This window comes from Acanthochromis polyacanthus, chromosome 12 (assembly GCF_021347895.1).
Source record: "Acanthochromis polyacanthus isolate Apoly-LR-REF ecotype Palm Island chromosome 12, KAUST_Apoly_ChrSc, whole genome shotgun sequence".
Taxonomy (NCBI): Eukaryota; Metazoa; Chordata; class Actinopteri; family Pomacentridae; genus Acanthochromis; species Acanthochromis polyacanthus.
Window position 1 is genome coordinate 29395050 of NC_067124.1, and position 18948 is coordinate 29413997.

Below are 18948 nucleotides of genomic sequence, written 5' to 3' on the forward strand. Positions count from 1 at the left end.
AAAGAAAAGTAATTTCTTGTCAAACACTGGAAGAACAAGTTATTATTTGCACAAAAAAAGAGAGCAAAAACACAAAGCAGATTTTTGTTGTGAACAGTGTTTACAGTTTTTGTTGTTTTTATTTTACAATGAACATGTAAATTTATATTTTTTTCTGAGATTTTACTAGATATTAAATGTAATTTAACAAAATAGGGAAACTTTTTAACATAAAATTTATTAAAAATATTCAGTTTTTAATACTTAATATAATACATTTTATTTGGAAAAAGTACCAAAAACTTGTCGAGTAAGGATATTATTGTTCTTTAAATACATAAGAGAAATAGCAATTTTCCAGTCAAACATTGTAAAAGAACAAATTATCATTTGTAAAAGCACAGATTTTTGTTGTGGACATTATTTAGACTTTTTGCTGTTTTTTTTTTCTTCTTTTTTTTCTTTTTTTAACAGTCACATTACTTAGTACTTTATGTTTCTGACATTTTGATAGTTATTACTGGTAATATTTGAAAACTGGAAAAATCTGTAAAGTTACAGTATACTGTTCAAAAAAGTTCAAAATTGTTGTTTTTTAGTGCATGTGTTAGAGTCTAAATATACAGACCTGCTAGTGTAAAACCTCGAGCTACAAATATCATTTTAAAGAAAGAACAGCAGAAACCACATCCTCTTCCTCTGCTGCCACATTTCAGTTCATATTAGGATTTTTGTCACAAAATGTTTTATATTATATTTTTATGTCATATATATATACACACACACACATATTGTATATATATATATAATATCCAGTTCTTTACAGATAGTTCAAAAATGTCTGTACCTTCTACATGAGATCCCAGATAAATCTCTGGGAGTGTAAACCTGCACATGTTTGACTTGTTTACAGGTTAAGGGGGCGCATTGATGTCAGCATATAAGGAAGTGGTCTAAGCACTTTGTCGGCATTCAGAGCATTCAACAGTCAACAGACGTGTTAGAGCTGCAGAACTGCTTCATTATGACAAAATGGGGATGGACACCATGGACGATTTTCTACTTTACTACCCCAGGTAAAAGATTTTAAAATATTTGTGTTTTTGTAACAGCTCCTAATCCAACATTATAAAATTCTGGGAAATGTGGTTGCAATTTTGCGCTCTGAAATCACTAGTTTCAGTTGTCGCTTTGCACACACCGTTTATGATTTCAGTATTAAACACCCTCACTGGTGGCACAAAGAGCACAATTATTCAAATTCTAAGTCTGTCTCGACTCCTTTAGCAGAAGAAAAGAAGAATACATTTCAAATTTCTGCCACTTTAACGAGTGAAAAGAGGCAAACTTTTCCACCAGTAATCAAAACATGCTGACGTTTTAAGACTGAATATCTTTTTTAGGCTGGAAGTGAACATGTGTGAAAGGTTGTGTGGATCTGGAAGCTTCTCTTTACGATCTACTGATTGAGTCTCGGGCTGCAGGTTTGTAGGACTTTGGAGTTTCTGTCTGTTCGTTGTTTTTTTATTTCACTTCACATTTTACTCATAGGGCTGCACAGTGCGTAGTGGTTAGCACTTTTGCCTTGCAGCAAGAAGATCCCCGGTTCAAATCCCAGCCTGGGATCTTTCTGCATGGAGTTTGCTTGTTCTCCCTGTGCATGCGTGGGTTTTCTCCGGGCATTCCGGCTTCCTCCCACAGTCCAAAAATATGCTGAGGTTAATTGATTACTCTAAATTGCCCATAGGAGTGAATGTGAGAGTAATTGTTTGTCTGTATATGTAGCCCTGTGACAGACTGGTGACCTGTCCAGGGTGTCCTCTGCCTTCACCCGAGTCAGCTGGGATAGGCTCCAGCACCCCCCGCAACCCTAGTGAGGATAAAGCGGTGTATAGAGTATGGATGGATGATTGAGTCTCATCCCTATGCAAAAGTCAGACCACCTTTTACTACTGAGATTCTAATCTTTGATATATTTCAATACTTCATATGACCACCTTTATTACTGGTGACAAACTCAATCCTCCTCAGCAAGGAATGAGATAGAGAAATGTTTTCTCAGTCTTCAGAGACTAATTTTTCAGCTGCTCGTTGCTAAAAGGGGTTGTGTTGCTCTACCTTCCTCATTAAAATACTCCAAAGGTGTTCTGTTGGATTCAACTCAAGCCACATACTTGTCCAGGTCGTAGTTTTCACTTTATCTTCTCTAGAAACTCTCAGCTGATTGTGTGCCTTGGGTGGTTCTCAAGCTGGAATATTTCTCTCCTTCGAGCTTCTTCAGACTGACTTTACCCACAAATAAAAGGGATTCAGGTACTTAAAATGCAGGACAAACAGGCTGAGGAACAGTTTTTACTCATGGTCCATCAGACTTCTGATCTCAAGACAATAACGCACATTGTCACTTTTAATACTGCTGCTTACGTACAACCTCCTACCCATATTTATTCTATTTTATTGGTTTTTATTTGATCTCATAACCTCACTGATCTTGCCTCTTTTGCATATGTTGGAATTTCTAATGTAGTTTTGTTTTATATATACATAGGATTTCCTTTTTTTGTGTGGTTAATTTAGCTTGTTTAAATGCGCCGTCCAGTGGCAGCTACTTATATTTTCATTCTGCCCTCATGTATGATGACAATAAAGCTGTTCTATTCTACAGCCATGGCCATAAGTTTGGACACAGCATGACTTCCTATGTCTGTTTTGATGTCTATGACAGAACATAACTAATATTTTTTGACAGCACCAGTTTAATTAGTCAACAAATCAACAAGGGATATAATATTATCAATAAATTCCAACAATTGGAACAATTTTGCTCCCAAAATATAATATTAGAAGAAAATAACAAAAAATGCAGTACTTTCACAACCGAATTTGGTAAGAATAACAAAATGACACCAAACTCTTTTGATGTTTTTTTAAATATGAAACTTAATATAGTTCTCAGGAGTTGTGTACTGTATTGTAAGTGACAATTTTGTGGTATTTTCTAAGATTCACAAGCGTCATGGTACTTGTGTCCAAACTTATGGCCATGGCTGTATATTCAGGATGCATCTATAAATGTCATCTTCCAACACCTTTTCTCTCATGCGGCCCCGTATCATCACACTCCCCCCTCCATGCTTCACTGTCAGGACCATGCATTCACTGTGGTGGTCCTGGTCAGGTTCACATCAGACATGCTGGACTCCATCTGAGCCCAACAGATTTGATCCCAGTCACATGCGACCAAAACGTTCCTAACATTCATCAGGCCTCTGTTCCCAAGTTTTATCTTTCACAGACAGAGCTCACAGGTCCAAAACTGTGGAAGTTCTGCTGATCACAGCTCACTTTAGCTCAGATTGATTTCTGCATTGAGCTTCTACTTTGGGGTGTATATTTTCAAAATCAGCTGTCTAAACTGTTTGGTTTATTTGTCATAAAAGCTAAATGCTTTAATGTTCAGTGTCTGAAATAATGAAATTATACAGAGGTGATACAATTTTGAATCATTTGACATTTGAGTGTTAATCCAAAAGGGTGTGAATTGTATGACAAGAGTCTCAGCATCAACAGTTTGTCATATTTGATGTTTCACCGTCTTTGTTCCTCCATAGATAAACTCATGATGGTTACAAGTCATGCACCATTTTTCTTCAGAATTATTAAGAATATTTTTGCTCTGGACTATTAAAATTCTAAAGAAACCGTGGTGTAACATTTACCCGAAAGGCTGTTAGCCAGATGTAAGGAACTGAAAGCAGAACACACAGGATTCACATCCTCCTGTTGGAGATTCCAAATGTACTGACGTTCTCGTTAGAAGGAATTTTTTTTAAAAATCTCTTATTTTACTTCTTGTTTACTTGATGAAAGCTTGGCTGCTTCTGGCTCAACATCTTATTCAGGATTTCTGTTTTGGGGGTTCAATAACTGGGCTCACAGTGGGTTAGTGGTTAGCACTTTCACCTTGCAGCAAGAAGATCCCAGGTTCAAATCCCGGCCTGGGTCTGGGATCTTTCAGCATGGAGTTTGCATGTTCTCCCTGTGCATGTGTGTGTTTTCTCTGGGTACTCCGGCTTCCTCCCACAGTCCAAAAATATGCTGAGGTTAATTGGTTACTCTAAATTGCCCGTAGGTGTGAATGTGAGTGTGATTGTTCATCTGTATATGTAGCCCTGCGACAGGCTGGTGACCTGTTGCCCGAGTCAGCTGGGATAGGCTCCAGCACCCCCTGCGACCCTAGTGAGGCTAAAGCGGTATGGAGAGAATGGATGGGTTCAATAACTGCAGAGCTGCCAGAATGAGCAAATAGTCCCAAATGTTTCAGCATCTGGCTGTTTGCTCAAATGAGCCGGTGTTTGTTGAAGACACTACAGGTGGACACACAACCCGGTCTCACGGGGATTCGTGAAACTGTCACGTAAGTTTTAGTTTCGGTTTCGTGCGCACCAACACGATTTCGTCATGTTTTTCGTGCCGCTCACCACGAAATGTTTTTCGCTGTGGTAATCACATCTGAAAGTGGTTTATACCGGCGGATTCATGACGATCTAAGCTGTCCATCGGCGTATACTGCTTGTGTGATCGCGTTTGCGGCCGCCGGCCACCGGACATTCTTGAAATTCCTATGCAAATTGGTAAGTGTACCACCGGCTTATGATTAGGTTATGGTTAGGTTATGGTTAGGGTTATGGTTAGGGTTATGTTTAGGGACGATGTCATGCAAAATATAGCGTTGGATTCGCCACGCTTTTACATTAAAAATATAATATACACATTCTTTTGAAATACGTTCTGAGTGGCACGAAAAGTCCGCCGTTTAAAATACATTGGTGCGCATTTCGTGGTGAGCGGCACGAAAAACATGACGAAATCGTGTTGGTGCACACGAAACCGAAACTAAAACTTACGTGACAGTTTCACGAATCCCCGTGAGATCGGGCTGGGACACAACACAACTTTAAGGTAAATATGCAAATGAGGTATTATATACCTAAATATGCTCTGATTTTCATTCATTTCCAAGGCAGAAATACACTGCCAGGCCAAAAAAACTACTCTACTACTACTATTACTCTACTATTTTGTTGGGCTGCCTTTAGCTTGAGTATGGCACTCATTCGATAAGCTTTTGCAATGTCACAGCATTTATTTCTGTCCAGAGTTGGATTCATTTTTCACCAAGATCTTATATTGATGATGAGAGAGTCGGACAAAGTCTTCTTCAGAACATCCCAAAGATTCTCAATGGGACTGAGGTCTGGACTCTCTAGAGGACAATCCATGTGTGAAAATGATGTCTCATGCTCCCTGATTCACTTGTTCACAATGTGAGCCCCATGAATCCTGGCACTGTCATCTTAGAACATGCCCATGTCATCAGGGAAGAAAAACTCCATTGATGGAAAGACCTGGTCATTCAGTATATTCAGGTAATCAGCTGATGGGAACATAACGTTGCTGAACCTGACCAACCCCAGATCATAACTGTAACCACAGGCTGGTAGACACTAGACATGATGAGTTCATCACTTCATCTGCCTCTCTTCTTACCCTGATGCCCTCATCACTTTGGAACAAGATAAATCTGGACTCATCAGATCACATTTGTTCCTTGAAGATGATGGTTCTCCAATATCCTACCAGGTTTTAATATCACGTTGGACGGTTCTTAACTTGATTGTAGTAGTTTCAGAAATCTCCTTGTGTTTTCTTTGCTTGATGCAGGCCAATAATTTGACTCTTCTGAAACAGATTAACATCCTTTCCACGACCACAGGATATGTCTTTCAACACGGTTGTTTAAGAAATGAGAAGCTCCTCACCGCATCAGCTAGAGTTAAATTGTTGCAGCTGAAACGTATTCACTGCTGCAGTAATTATCCAATGGAAGGATCTTACCTATTTGCTTTGTTAAATCCAGACAGCAACTCAATAAATCATTAAATGCTGTCAACAACAACAAAAAACATTCATTTTCTCCTGGCCTTAGGAATTAATTAATCTATAAATCTGTCTGATTGAAATAGGAACAAACCCATCTGAGAAAAAAACTGTTTTGTCAAATTCCAGAAATGTTTCTTGTGAAGTACCTTTTACAAATAAAAAGTTAACTGGGGAAATGTCCCAGTTGATTACTTACATTAGGATAATTATTCTTGCTGTTACAAGTTTTCTGAAACTGTATGTTTAAGTATGCACATGAGTTACCTCCTTAGTAAATATGCACTAATTAACATAAACGTCCAACAAGATGCAGTGAAATAAACAAACAGAACAGTCTCAAGTTGACCAGTGCATAACAAAACAATGCTTCTGCCTGTCATGTATCAACAGAGAGGTTTCCTCTTTTCAGCAGGAAATTGGTTTGTCCGGTCAAAACCCCAACCTCAAAACCATGCAGCCTTTACTCACGCTGCCTGCAGCTGCATCTACTCTGTAAAAAACTAAACTCTGTAAAGAAACAGCGTAAATATGGCAACAAAGAAGCTCTGTTAAAGACATTTATCTGCGAATTATTTTTTTTTCTGATTTAAATACAGAAAAAAAGTGTATTTTTACAGTCAAATTTTGTAAAAGAGCAAATCACTATTTGTAGAAATACCCCCTTTTTTTTTTTTTTTTTTTTTTTTACAGTTTTGGCCTGTTTTGTTTTGGTTAACATGTAATTTTTTCTGTTATTTTCTGTTATTGTAAAGTAACAGTTTATCTTTTTTAACTGTATATACATATCCCATTCATGAAAATCCATAATTTTGATTTTTTAAAATAATTTTTTTATGCTTTTCTTTCTGGTGATTTTAATACTGCTACTACTACTAACAACTACTAGTACTGTTAGCCACAACTCAGAACATGCAAACATGGAGACAATCAAGCAAGATACAAGGAGACAAGGCAAAGCAGTCAAATAAAACAAATAGTAAAAATAATAAATTGAATGAATAATTAGCTAGATTAGCACACATATCAGACAAAGGAACTAAGCCATTTAAAATTAAAGAATGAGATTGAAGATTAAAAGTTAAAAATTAAAAATAAAAAAAATGATAGAATTAAAGAATTAGAGAGGACATCACCCCAGAGAACTATAGGCAGCTAAAATTAAAATAAAACAAGAGAGAACATATAAAATAAACAGGACATAATACAAAATAGAACACAAAAAGCTAATTAATGCTAAAAATAATAAACTGCACATAAAAGTATGTGCAGTTTACATACTGTCTTTTCGTGTTTTATAAAAGTATAAAAGATGATGTTTACTAGATATTATCAGTAACTTAACAAAACATGGGGAAAACATATGGTTAACAATAGTTAATTTCCAGCAGCACAGCATTTACATTAGTTTATATTATGACTAGTTTATCTTTGTGGTTATGTTTCAGGTGTTCTCTCGCTGGTCGCCGTTCACCAGCCGCCCGTCCTCGCCGCCGCTCTGGGTCAGGACACCATCATGCCCTGTGAGCTCCAGCTCTCCCATGATGAGAACATGACAGGCACTCCAGTCCTGTACTGGCACTATATGCAACAGGGAGACAATAATAAGAAACTGTGGAAGCCCACTGAGCCCTACGAGGGACGGGTTCAGCTTGTGGACGACAACAGGGAGTCTTTGGACAAGTCCATCGTTCTGAAGGAGGTCCAGTGGGCCGACAGTGGGATGTACGAGTGCAAACTGACCGTCAGCACACAGAGGAAGGGCAGCCACAGGGAGAAAGGAAACCAAACCTCACTCGTGGTTCATGGTAAATACGAGATTTTTGTTGTTGTTGTTGTTGTTTCCGATGTAAGCAAAAAAAACCACAAAAAAGTGCAATCATTTTCACCTCACACAACTTGTGTTTTTATTACAAGCTGATTACTTTCTTTGGGACAGTTTTGTTTCTCATTTTGTATGTTTTTTGTGTCATTTTCTGTTTTATTACTCAGCGAAGGAGAGCATTGGAGTTATGTGATGATCGGCCTACATTTGTCTGTCTGTCTGTCTGTCTGTTAGCGACATCACAGAAAAACGGACTTATGGATTTAGATGAAATTTTCAGGGAAGGTCAGAAATGATACATGGACTGCTTGATTAGATTTTGGCAGTGATGCAGTTTATAGTCTGGATACACAGATTTGTTAAAGATTTCCCATCGTGAGATAGCTGCACAGCGTCACTGTAACCATGACAACAAGCGAACACTACATCAGCTGCCTGCTGACGATCACATGATTGTGATCCTACTAAAAATTGACTGCTACGGACTTATCAGGATTTATCCATCGGAAATGATACAAGGAACAGCTGGTTAAATATTGGGGGGTCACGCGATTCAGTATCCATACATAACGTGCACATGCATAACACACGCCTGTGCAGCACATGGTCATTTTTTATTTAAGATTTCATCTGTTGAAAATGATACAGCGACTGAGCAGCCCTGGCAGAGTACTGCACTCTCTGAGTGATTTTCTTGTTTAGTTTTTTGTGTTTTCTGGCTTGTTGGTCATTTTGTATCTCGTTTGTGTTTTTAGGACACTCTTTGACACAATTTCGTCTAATTTCAGCAGTTTTGTTTCTCATTTTCTCTCTCTTTTCCTTTTGTATCTTATTTTTCATGTTTTTGTCTTGTTTTTGTTGTTTTCTGTCGCGTTTGAGTTGTTGTGTGTCTCTTTGGCGCATTTTTACTGTCATGTGTCTCAATTTATGTCTTGTTTTTTCATTTTGTGTCTCAGTTTTGTTGTTTTCTGTCTCGTTTTTTGTTGTTTTGTGTCTTATTTGAGTCATTGTGTGCTGTGTCTTTGTCATTTTGTGCATCATTTGTGTCTCTTTGGGGCAGTTTTGTCTCATTTCAGCACTTTTGTATCACATTTTATGTCTGGCTTTTTTCTTTTTGTGTTTTGTTTTTGTTGTCTGTCTTGTTTGAGTTGTTCTGTCTCATTTGTGTCATTAAGTGTGCCGTTTTTGAAATGTTGTGTCTCCTTTTTGTTGTTTTCTGTCTTGTTTTGGTTGTTTTGTGTCTAAATTGTTTAATTTTGCGTCTTGTCTTTGTTGTTTCGTGCCTTGTTTGTGCTGTTTGGTGTCTGTTTGGGACAGCTGTGTCGAATTTCAGTAGATTTTTGTCTCATATGTGAGTCTTTGTAGCACGTTTTTGATCATTTTACACCATGTATTTGCCATTTCGTGTCTCATTTTTGTTGCCTGTCTTTTTAGTTGTTTTGTGGCCCATTTGTATAGTTTTGCCTCTTGTCTTTGTCATTTTGTGTCTCATTTTTGTTGTTTTCTATGTTGTTTTGATTGCTTTGTGTCTATATTGTGTCGTTTTGCATCTCATTTTTGTTGTTTCATGTCTCTTCGGGACAGTTTTGTCTCGTTTTGTTGCCAAATACCAACTCTTGAAAGATGTTTCAGCATGCTGACCGTATCGGCTAACAATCCGATAACAATTTACTGTTGTGGAATTACCAGAACAGGGAAAATCTGCAAAATAACAATAATTACTGTTTTTAAAAAGTTCATTTTTACAGTGTTGGATTCACCTGTACTCATATTAAAAAGTTTGAATGTAAAACAACACAGATATGAAACTAATAGGATTTAGCTCAAAATTGCGAAGAAAAGGGTCAAATTATTTCTATAGGCATAAACATTTACATAAGAAGCTACATATATAATCTCAGATAATTATTGTCATTTTACACCTATTTGTATGTACTATAAGACAGCAGAGAAAATACTGTCTAAATGATTGAGTTCATTTGTGTGTAACTGATCTTTGTGGTGGAGTTGGAGGTGATATGTAGTTCATGGTAAGTAACTGAATTCCTTGTCAAGATGTGGTTTAGGGACATTTTTGCAGAAACTTGATTTGTTTTGATCATCTTTGACCAATTTACATTGACGCGGGTTTCTCAAAAAAAAAGTACATGTGCAGGAAACAACAACGGAAATTCTGATGCTTACACATGAAAAGCACCTCTGGAAAAAGAGGCGGTAAACCTGAAACTGAGTTTTAAAAAGTCCCACAACAGCTGAACCTACTTTTTTTTATAACCACATCTTTGTTTCAGATCTGTACAATAAAAAAATAGCTTTAATGTGAGATTTATTTATGGTGGGAGACAGAGTCTCAGTGGCCCGCAGAGTCAGAGTACCCCAGGAATATAACATATATATATATATATATATATATACCAGAAAGAGATGTAAAACAACCCAAATGACACGCAAGAGTGATATAAAATCACCACAAAGACACAACATGGCGACAAAATGAGATAGAAAAGGTAAAAATAAATAAACAAACAACCACAAAGCAAAAATAAATAAATAAAATGGCAACAGAAAGATGACCAAAATAAAGAACAAAATGTGCAGAATATTACAGAAAACTAAAAAAGACACAGAATGGCTGCAAACAGATATAAAGAAATGACACAAAATGACTAAAATGTGACACAAAATGACCACAAAGACACAAAATAGTCATAAATACATGCAAAATTATCAAAATGAGACAAAATGTACCAAATATGACAGGAAACGGCCGAAAAGAGACAAAGGATGGCTGCAAAGAGAAAGAAAATGACCAGAATGTGATCAATAAAATACCAAAATGTGACATGAAATGGGATGGCAAGTGACCAAAATGACACAAAAGGAACACAAAAAGACAAAATGGCAACGGATAGATGCAAAACCACTAAAAAGCGACACAAAATGGCCCAAATGAGACACAGAATATGCAACCCGGTCTCACGGGGATTCGTGAAACTGTCACAGTTTCACGAATCCCCGTGAGACCGGGCTCGAATATGACACGTTTACAGGGGGTCCTCGGTTTACAACGTCCTCGACCTACATCGGTCCGTCGTTACGTTAGAACGGGTTTTGCGGAACTAGCTGACGAGCAGAGCAGACGAATACATCGTTACACAGCGCTGTAACACGGCTTTGTTTCCATTCTCCAGTTGTACACCACCATAGATTGTGTTACAGTCGCTAACCTTTTGCCCTTCACTTTAGCTCCTAAGCTTCAGTCAGACTCTTCTGATGACAGTTCTTCAAAGAAAAGGAAAGCCATCTTCATGGAAGTGAAATGAGATGTAATAAAATGCTTGGAATAGGGCGAAACACAGATAAACATCGGTCAAGATGTAAAAACACTGCAACATATTGTAGCAACCCTCTGTGATGAATGAGTGATGGATGAGTCTCTTCATACAGGCTACTGAGGGCCATAGCCAACGCCAAAATAACTACAAAAAATCTTTTAACTTTGCTCCAGAATTAGCCGCCATTCCCAGCTCTCTCTCACTCGACACACTGCTGGTGACTCTCAGCCAATCAGAGGTGAGCTAACTAACAGGTCACATTCACTGACAGTAGGTAAATCTCAAACTGAACAGTAAACAGTGAAATCTCAACATCACCTGCAATATCAGTCCATTAAACTATTCTGTTATCTTCTTGTAAAATGATACGTGCATGAAAGTCGTTTATCTTCATGACTTTTCGAAAGAACTGATTGATATCGTGATGCACGTAACGGCTTTGTTTACATTTTTGTCAGAGTTCCACCTTCCGGCGAAAAACGACTTACGTCAATCCACAGGAACAGAACTTCGACATAACAGTAAATGACTTCAAAAACACACAGAGGTGCACAACAGCTGAAAAGTGACACAGAATTAATGTCTGTGAATGACTAAAATGTACCTAAAATGACTAAAATGTGACATTACAACAAAAATGTGAAAATGACACAAAAAAGAGACAGAATGGCTAAGAGAAATGCAAAAATCAAAACAAAATGATCAAAATAGGTCATAAAAAAACTAAAAATGTGACACAAATACACAAAAATGTGACACACAATAGCAAATAATAAATGCACCAGGCCAAAATAAGAGGCAAAATGTGCCACATCTGACAGAAAACAACTTCTGGGAGACAGACTGGCTGAGAGAGACACAAAATGTGAACCAAAATGACTAAAATGTGACACAAAATGTGGCAAATGTGTCAGAACTGGTGGTGACAGCAATGTTAGCGCTTACAGACGAATCCAGCACAACAGACGTGTGCGTTGATGATGTGTGTGTCTGCATCTCATTTCAGATTCCTTGCTGTTTAACCCGACCGACCGCAACACCTCGCTGCTGAGCTGTGAGGTGAACGTGACGCAGAACGCCGGCTTCGCTCTGACAGTCCTTCATAACGGCAGCAGACTCCGTAGTGTGAACTCAGCAGCAGGAGGCAACGTCTCACCTCAGCTCTTTGTCACACTTTCTGAAACCATCGCTGTAAAGGCTGGAGGAAAATATGAGTGTCAGCTGCATCTGAAGGAAGATCTGATAATGAAAAGCGTCTTCCACAACAACTCGACCGGTAAAAATTCCACACACTCTGCAGAATAAGAAAGGCTTAAACAGAAATTTACAAAACGAAACCTAAAGGCAAACAACTGTAAAGATGTGACAAATACTCAAAATGTGACATGAAATTACTAAAATGTGACACAGAATGAACAAAAGTGATGTAAAATGACCACAATTAGACACAAAATGACTCAAATGTGACATGAAGTGACTAAAATGTGGCATCAAATGACTAAAACGGAGCATAAAATCACAAAAAAGTGGCGCACAATGACCAAAATGTGACATACATTGACAAATATGTAACATCACATTACTAAAATGTGACAAAATGAACAAAAGTGATGTAAATTTACCAAAATGTGACATAAAATGGCTAATATGTGAAACAGAGTGACCACAATGAGACACAAAATGACTAAAATGTGACATAAAATGACTAATATGCGAAACAGAGTGACCACAATGAGACACAAAATGACTAAAATGTGACATAAAATGACCAAAACATGATATAAATTGACTAAACCTAATCACTGAAACTAAATAAAAACTAAATAAAAAGAGAAATAAAGCCATGACAATGTGCAAAATTAAATTACCACAGAGAGACACTTAATGGACAAAACAATCAAAAATGGACACAAAATTGCCCCAAAGAGATATAAAAAGCTACAAGGGATGCAAAATTATCGAAACAACTAAAATGTGACACAGAAAAGCTACAACAGACGCAAAATGGTCAAAAAGAGACACAAAGTTATCCCACAGTGATAAAAAAAAAACACTACAAACAGAGACAGAAGGGCCACAAAGAGACATAAAAGAATTAAAGCAAAACGCAAATGACCACAAAAAGACTGAAATGGCTGTAAAGAGATGCAAAAATGACCAAAATGCAGCGCAAAAGGACAAATACTGATCACAAAGAACTACAAAAAGAGACTAAACGGCTTCAAATGGAGTAAAAAAAAGATCAAAATGTGAAACAAAGTGATTGAAATTTGACCAGAAATTCACCAAAAGAGACACGAGAAAGCCATAAGTGATGCAAAGCAATACAAAATAGACACAGAAAGTGATGTTAAAATGACCACAAACAGAGACATAAAGGCTACAAAGCTATGTAAAATTATTAAACAACCAAAATCTAGTCAAACATGAACACAAAACAGCTGACAACTGTTTTTTCTTTGTCTTTGCAGAAGGTTTTGGTCTCATGTTCATGAAAAGTGTTTTCAGATTTTGTCCTCAGAGGATCAGTTAAATGTAGTTTAAGTGAACCGTCCTTTACATTAATGCTTTTGTGTTTATCAGTGGCGGTTGAAGTAGAGTACCCCGAGCCGTGGCTGCTGTACGTGGCCCTCCTGCTGGTGCCCATCACCGTCCTGCTCTGCCTCGCAACCGTCATGCTGATAAGGAGATGAGTCCGAGACGGAGGTTCAGTCTGTCAGCAGAGAAATTACAACCAGGACGAAACGAACGAGAGGAGAAGCAGCTCTGTGTCTCCAAACAGCGTGAAGACTGCCAGCGATGCGGCTTCATTTTCACTCAGGACACAGCAAAGAGACACAGACTATCACACAGCGGCTAAATGATCAAAATGTGACACAATATATGCCAAAAGTGACACGAAAAGACACAAAAAAAACCCCCAAGATTAGACACAAAACAACCACTGACCCCAGAGAGACAAAGACTGGCTCCAAAGAAATCCAAAATGACTAAAATGATTTTCAAACATCCACAAAGAGAGACTAAATGGCCGTGAAGACATACAAAATGGTCACAAATGATGTAAATGCACCACAAAATGACCTGAAAGAAACACAAACAGATGCAAAACATCTAAACCCAAAACAAAAATCACAAGACGGAAAAGAGACAGAATGGCAACAGAAAGAAATAAAACAGCCAAACGTGACACAAAATGACTATAAAAACATGTCAAATGAACAAAATACGGCACAAAAAAATACAAAAAGATGAGAAACAAGCAAAATCTAGTCAAACGTAACCCAAAATGACCACAAAAAGATGAAAACTAACCAAAAGTTGGTTAATCACGATGCAAAACGACAATAAAATGATAAAAATGAACTACAATCTAATCAAATGTAGCCCAAAATGACCACAAAAAGAGATGTAAAAAAAATCCCTATATTGTTAAAATGAGATGCAAAATGACAAAAAAAAAAGCAAACTCACAAAATCTGGTTAAATGTGAGGTAAAATATCAAATTGTGACATAAAACAACCATAAAATTCTGTAAAACAACCAAAATCTGGTCAAATGTATTCACAGTAATTAAAAAATATTAAATAAATAAAATGTGTCACAAGCGACCACAGACAATGTAAAACCACCAAAATGTGATGGAAAATGGCCTTTAAAAGATGGAAAATGACCCAAAAGTGATGCCAAACAACCATAAAAAAATGTAAAGCAACCAAAAATCTTGTCAAATGTGAAGCAAAGTGACCATAAAGATGTAAAACAACCTAAATCGGATGAAACATGAAGCAAAAGTCAAAAAATATGCAAAACAACCAAAATCTAGTCAAATATGAAGCAAAATGACCATAGAGAAAGGAAAAAAAAACTTTAATCGGATGAAATGTGACACAAAAATGATCAAAAAAGACATAAATAAACCAAAATTTTGTCAAATGTGAACCAAAATCACCAAAAAATGAGGCAAAATGAACAAAATGTGTTGCTAAACAACCATAAAAGGCTGTAAAACAGCCTAAATCTGGTCAAATGTGAAGCAAAATGATAACAAAAAGATAAAAATTAACCGAAACATTGGTCAAATGTGAAGCAAAACGACAAAAAAAGATGTAAACTACCAAAATCTGGTCAAATGTGAGGCAAAATGACCACAAAAATGAGGCAAAAATGACCAACATGTGGCGTAAAACGGTCATAAAAAGCTGTAAATTTGGTGAAATTCCCTTTTTCTTTGAACCTATTTTGGAAAACCAAACTGACATGTACAGTACCACACTTCATTCATAATGTCTCCAGTTTGTACTTTTCTGTATTTAGAGTGCACTCATTGCTGCTGTTGTTTATGTAAATATGTAAGTCAGTAAATGTAACGCCAGCGCTCCTCTGATGAATGACTGAAGGTAATCCGCTTGTTTAAAAAATGAAGAGTGATGCTGGAGGTACATGAAGGTCACAGAGGGCAGATTCTCATTCACATAATGTATACAGTGTTAACCCTCACTGACCCTGAATCAGTTCACCTCAAATCATCACACGATTACAGCAGTTTCTGCTCAGCCGTCTCTGATTTATATCATAAAAATGGATGTGGATAAAGAAAATCTGGGAGACTTTCTGCGATATTTATTCATTTTTCAAACACTGAAACTTGGCTCTCCTTGACTGAAAATATCCCAGAAAGTATTTAAGATAAAAACATAAAATTTTTTCTCATCATGGCGTTGATTGAGAATCTGCAACACTGGACGAGTTTATAAAACAAAAACTCACCAATAATATGGATTATTTGATCTATTTATATTACACATTCTAAATCAGTGACATTATGAGAAATAGCAGTGATAATTTCATGTTTTTTATCATTAATAATTCCTGAGTTATTGTTGTTCCAACAACCTTAATAATAATAATACATTTTATTTTTAAGCACCTTTCTTTACACCCGAGGTCACTTTACAAAAAACAACAACAAATACAGCAGAACAGAAAAAACACACAAAAAGATTTAAGAAAAACATACACACGTGGACAAAATTGTTGGTACCCCTCAGTTAAAGAAGGAAAAACCCACAATTCTCACTGAAATCACTTGAAACTCACAAAAGTAACAATAAATAAAAATTTATTGAAAATTAAATAATCAAAAACAGCCATTACTTTTGAATTGTTGATTAACATAATTATTTAAAAAAACAAACTAATGAAACAGGCCTGGACAAAAATGATGGTACCTCTATAAAAGATTGAAAACTATTTGACCAGAGTGACATGATTAACTCAGGTGTGTCATTTAATTGACATCACAGGTGTTTCCAAACTCATAATCAGTCAGTCTGCCTATTTAAAGGGAGACAAGTAGTCACCCTGCTGTTTGGAGAAAAGGTGTGTACCACACTGAACATGGACAACAGAAAGCGAAGGAAAGAATTGTCCCAGGACATCCGAAAAAAAATTATAGACAAACATCTTAAAGGTAAAGGCTATAAGACCATCTCTAAACAGCTTGAAGTTCCTGTGACAACAGTGGCTCATATTATTCAGAAGTTCAAGACCCACGGGACAGTAGCCAACCTCCCTGGACGTGGCCGCAAGAGGAAAATTGATGACAAATTGAAGAGACGGATCGTTGGAATTGTATCCAAAGAGCCCAGAGCAACCTCCAAAGAAATTAAAGGTGAACTCCAAGGCCAAGGTACATCAGTGTCAGATCGCACCATTCGTCGTTGTTTGAGCCAAAGTGGACTTCATGGGAGACGACCAAGGAGGACACCACTGCTGAAAAAAACTCATAAAAAAGCCAGACTGGAATTTGCAAAAATGCATGTTGACAAGCCACAAAGCTTCTGGGAGAATGTCCTTTGGACAGATGAGACCAAACTGGAGCTTTTTGGTAAGGCACATCAACTCTGTGTTCATAGACTCAAAAACCAAGCATACGAAGAAAAGAACACTGTCCCTGCGGTGAAACATGGAGGAGGCTCAGTAATGTTTTGGGGCTGCTTTGCTGCATCTGGCACAGGGTGTCTTGAAAGTGTGCAAGGTACGATGAAATCTGAAGACTATCAAGGCATTCTGGAGAGAAATGTGCTGCCTAGTGTCAGAAAGCTTGGTCTCAGTCGCAGGTCATGGGTCTTCCAACAGGACAACGATCCAAAACACACAGCCAAAAACACCCAAGAATGGCTGAGAGAAAAGCGTTGGACTATTCTAAAGTGGCCTTCTATGAGCCCAGATCTGAATCCCATTGAACATATGTGGAAGGAGCTGAAACATGCCATTTGGAGAAGACACCCATCAAACCTGAGACAACTGGAGCTGTTTGCTCATGAGGAGTGGGCCAAAATACCTGTTGACAGCTGCAGAACGCTCATTGACAAATACAGAAATCGTTTAATTGCAGTGATTGCCTCAAAAGGTTGTGCAACAAAATATTAAGTTATGGGTACCATCATTTTTGTCCAGCCCTATTTCATTAGTTTGTTTTTTTAAATAATTATGTTAATCAACAATTCAAAAGTGATGGCTGATTTTGATTATTTAATTTTCAATAAATTTTTTTTTATTGTTACTTTTGTGAGTTTCAAGTGATTTAAGTGAGAATTGTGGGTTTTTCCTTCTTTAACTGAGGGGTACCAACAATTTTGGCCACGTGTGTACATAGAGATAAAAAAAAAAAAACATACATAAAGAAAAAAGCAGTTAGAGCGAGGGTCGATGGGCAAATTTTAAACTTTCTAATCAGAGAGTATTTGATGAATCAATCTAAAATCTCAGAGATACCATCTTAATTATCTATACTTCATGTTTTAAAAAGCAAATCAGAGACGGCTGAGCAGAAGGGCGCTGATGATCTGAGAGAGAACAATCGGCTGTGGAGCTGTGAACGGCAGCCAGAACTATCCCCACAACAACGGTCTTAAATCCTCACCAAGACACAAATAAATATCCATCCAAATGGTGCAGCTTTCAGGCCGAGGACGGGGGTGAAATGTGCACAGTAATGTTCAGCACTGTTGTAATGAAATGGTAGAAATGACAGATGTGCCCTGGTTTACCTGAGAAAGCACCTATAGTTTTCTTGAACAATGTTAAAATATGTAAATGTGCCATTATGACTAATACGGAGACACTGTGGTCGGAAAGGTCTGAAACGTCACAGCTGTCACACTGAAAGCACAGCGCAGTGAACCAGAAACTTTCCATGTGGATATCAGTCTGGTTTTAAAAGCGAAGAACAACTTTAAAACCCGCCAGATGTTCACCAGAAAACGGATATTTAATAAACTGCACATTAACAGTCATGTCGTTTCTTCTGTGTAACAAAATTACAGAAACTATTTTTGCTATCGATAACACAAAATAAGAGAAAGACATGATTCCACAAAGCACAAAACGGCCACAAAAGACACAAAACGATCAAAATGTGATGCAAAACAACCACCAAAAGATGTAAAACAACTGGATATAGATGTAAAATTACTAAAATGTGACGCAAAAACACCACAAAACAATCTCAAACAACTCCAATGTGATGCAAAACGACCTCAAAAACATTTAAAACAACTCAAATCTGGCACAAAATGACCACGAAACTTTGTAAAACAAACAAAACGAGACACAAAACCACCACAAAAGTATGTAAATGATCAAAATGTGACACACACCAAACCAACAATGATGTTTTGGATCTTGGATAAAAGCGTCTGCTAAATGAAATTGTAGCACTGAAAGAGCCAAAATGTTGCAAAAATAAGAAACACAAAAAAGATGTAAAAACGGGTCAAATGTGATGCAGATTTAAAACCACTAAGTTACACAAAATGACCAAAAATAGATGTTAACTTACAAAAACATGATGGAAAACGACC

The 18948-nt window shown here is 37.2% G+C and overlaps 1 protein-coding gene across 1 annotated transcript; it reads left to right on the top strand.

The window, feature by feature from the left end:
* Positions 1 to 957: 957 nt before the first annotated feature.
* On the top strand, positions 958 to 16101 carry LOC127536436 (uncharacterized). The gene is made up of 4 exons (XM_051956785.1): positions 958 to 1055; positions 7368 to 7727; positions 12086 to 12355; positions 13663 to 16101. Exons 1-4 carry the CDS (start codon positions 1004 to 1006, stop codon positions 13770 to 13772), a joined length of 792 nt encoding a protein of 263 aa, XP_051812745.1. The 5' UTR covers positions 958 to 1003; the 3' UTR covers positions 13773 to 16101.
* The last annotated feature ends 2847 nt before the right edge of the window (positions 16102 to 18948 follow it).

Coding starts and splice junctions, on each gene's coding strand:
- LOC127536436 (XM_051956785.1), top strand. CDS start 1,004: ATGACAAAATGGGGATGGACACCATGGACGATTTTCTACTTTACTACC. Junction 1,056..7,367: donor TTTCTACTTTACTACCCCAG/GTAAAAGATTTT, acceptor GTTATGTTTCAG/GTGTTCTCTCGCTGGTCGCC. Junction 7,728..12,085: donor AACCTCACTCGTGGTTCATG/GTAAATACGAGA, acceptor ATCTCATTTCAG/ATTCCTTGCTGTTTAACCCG.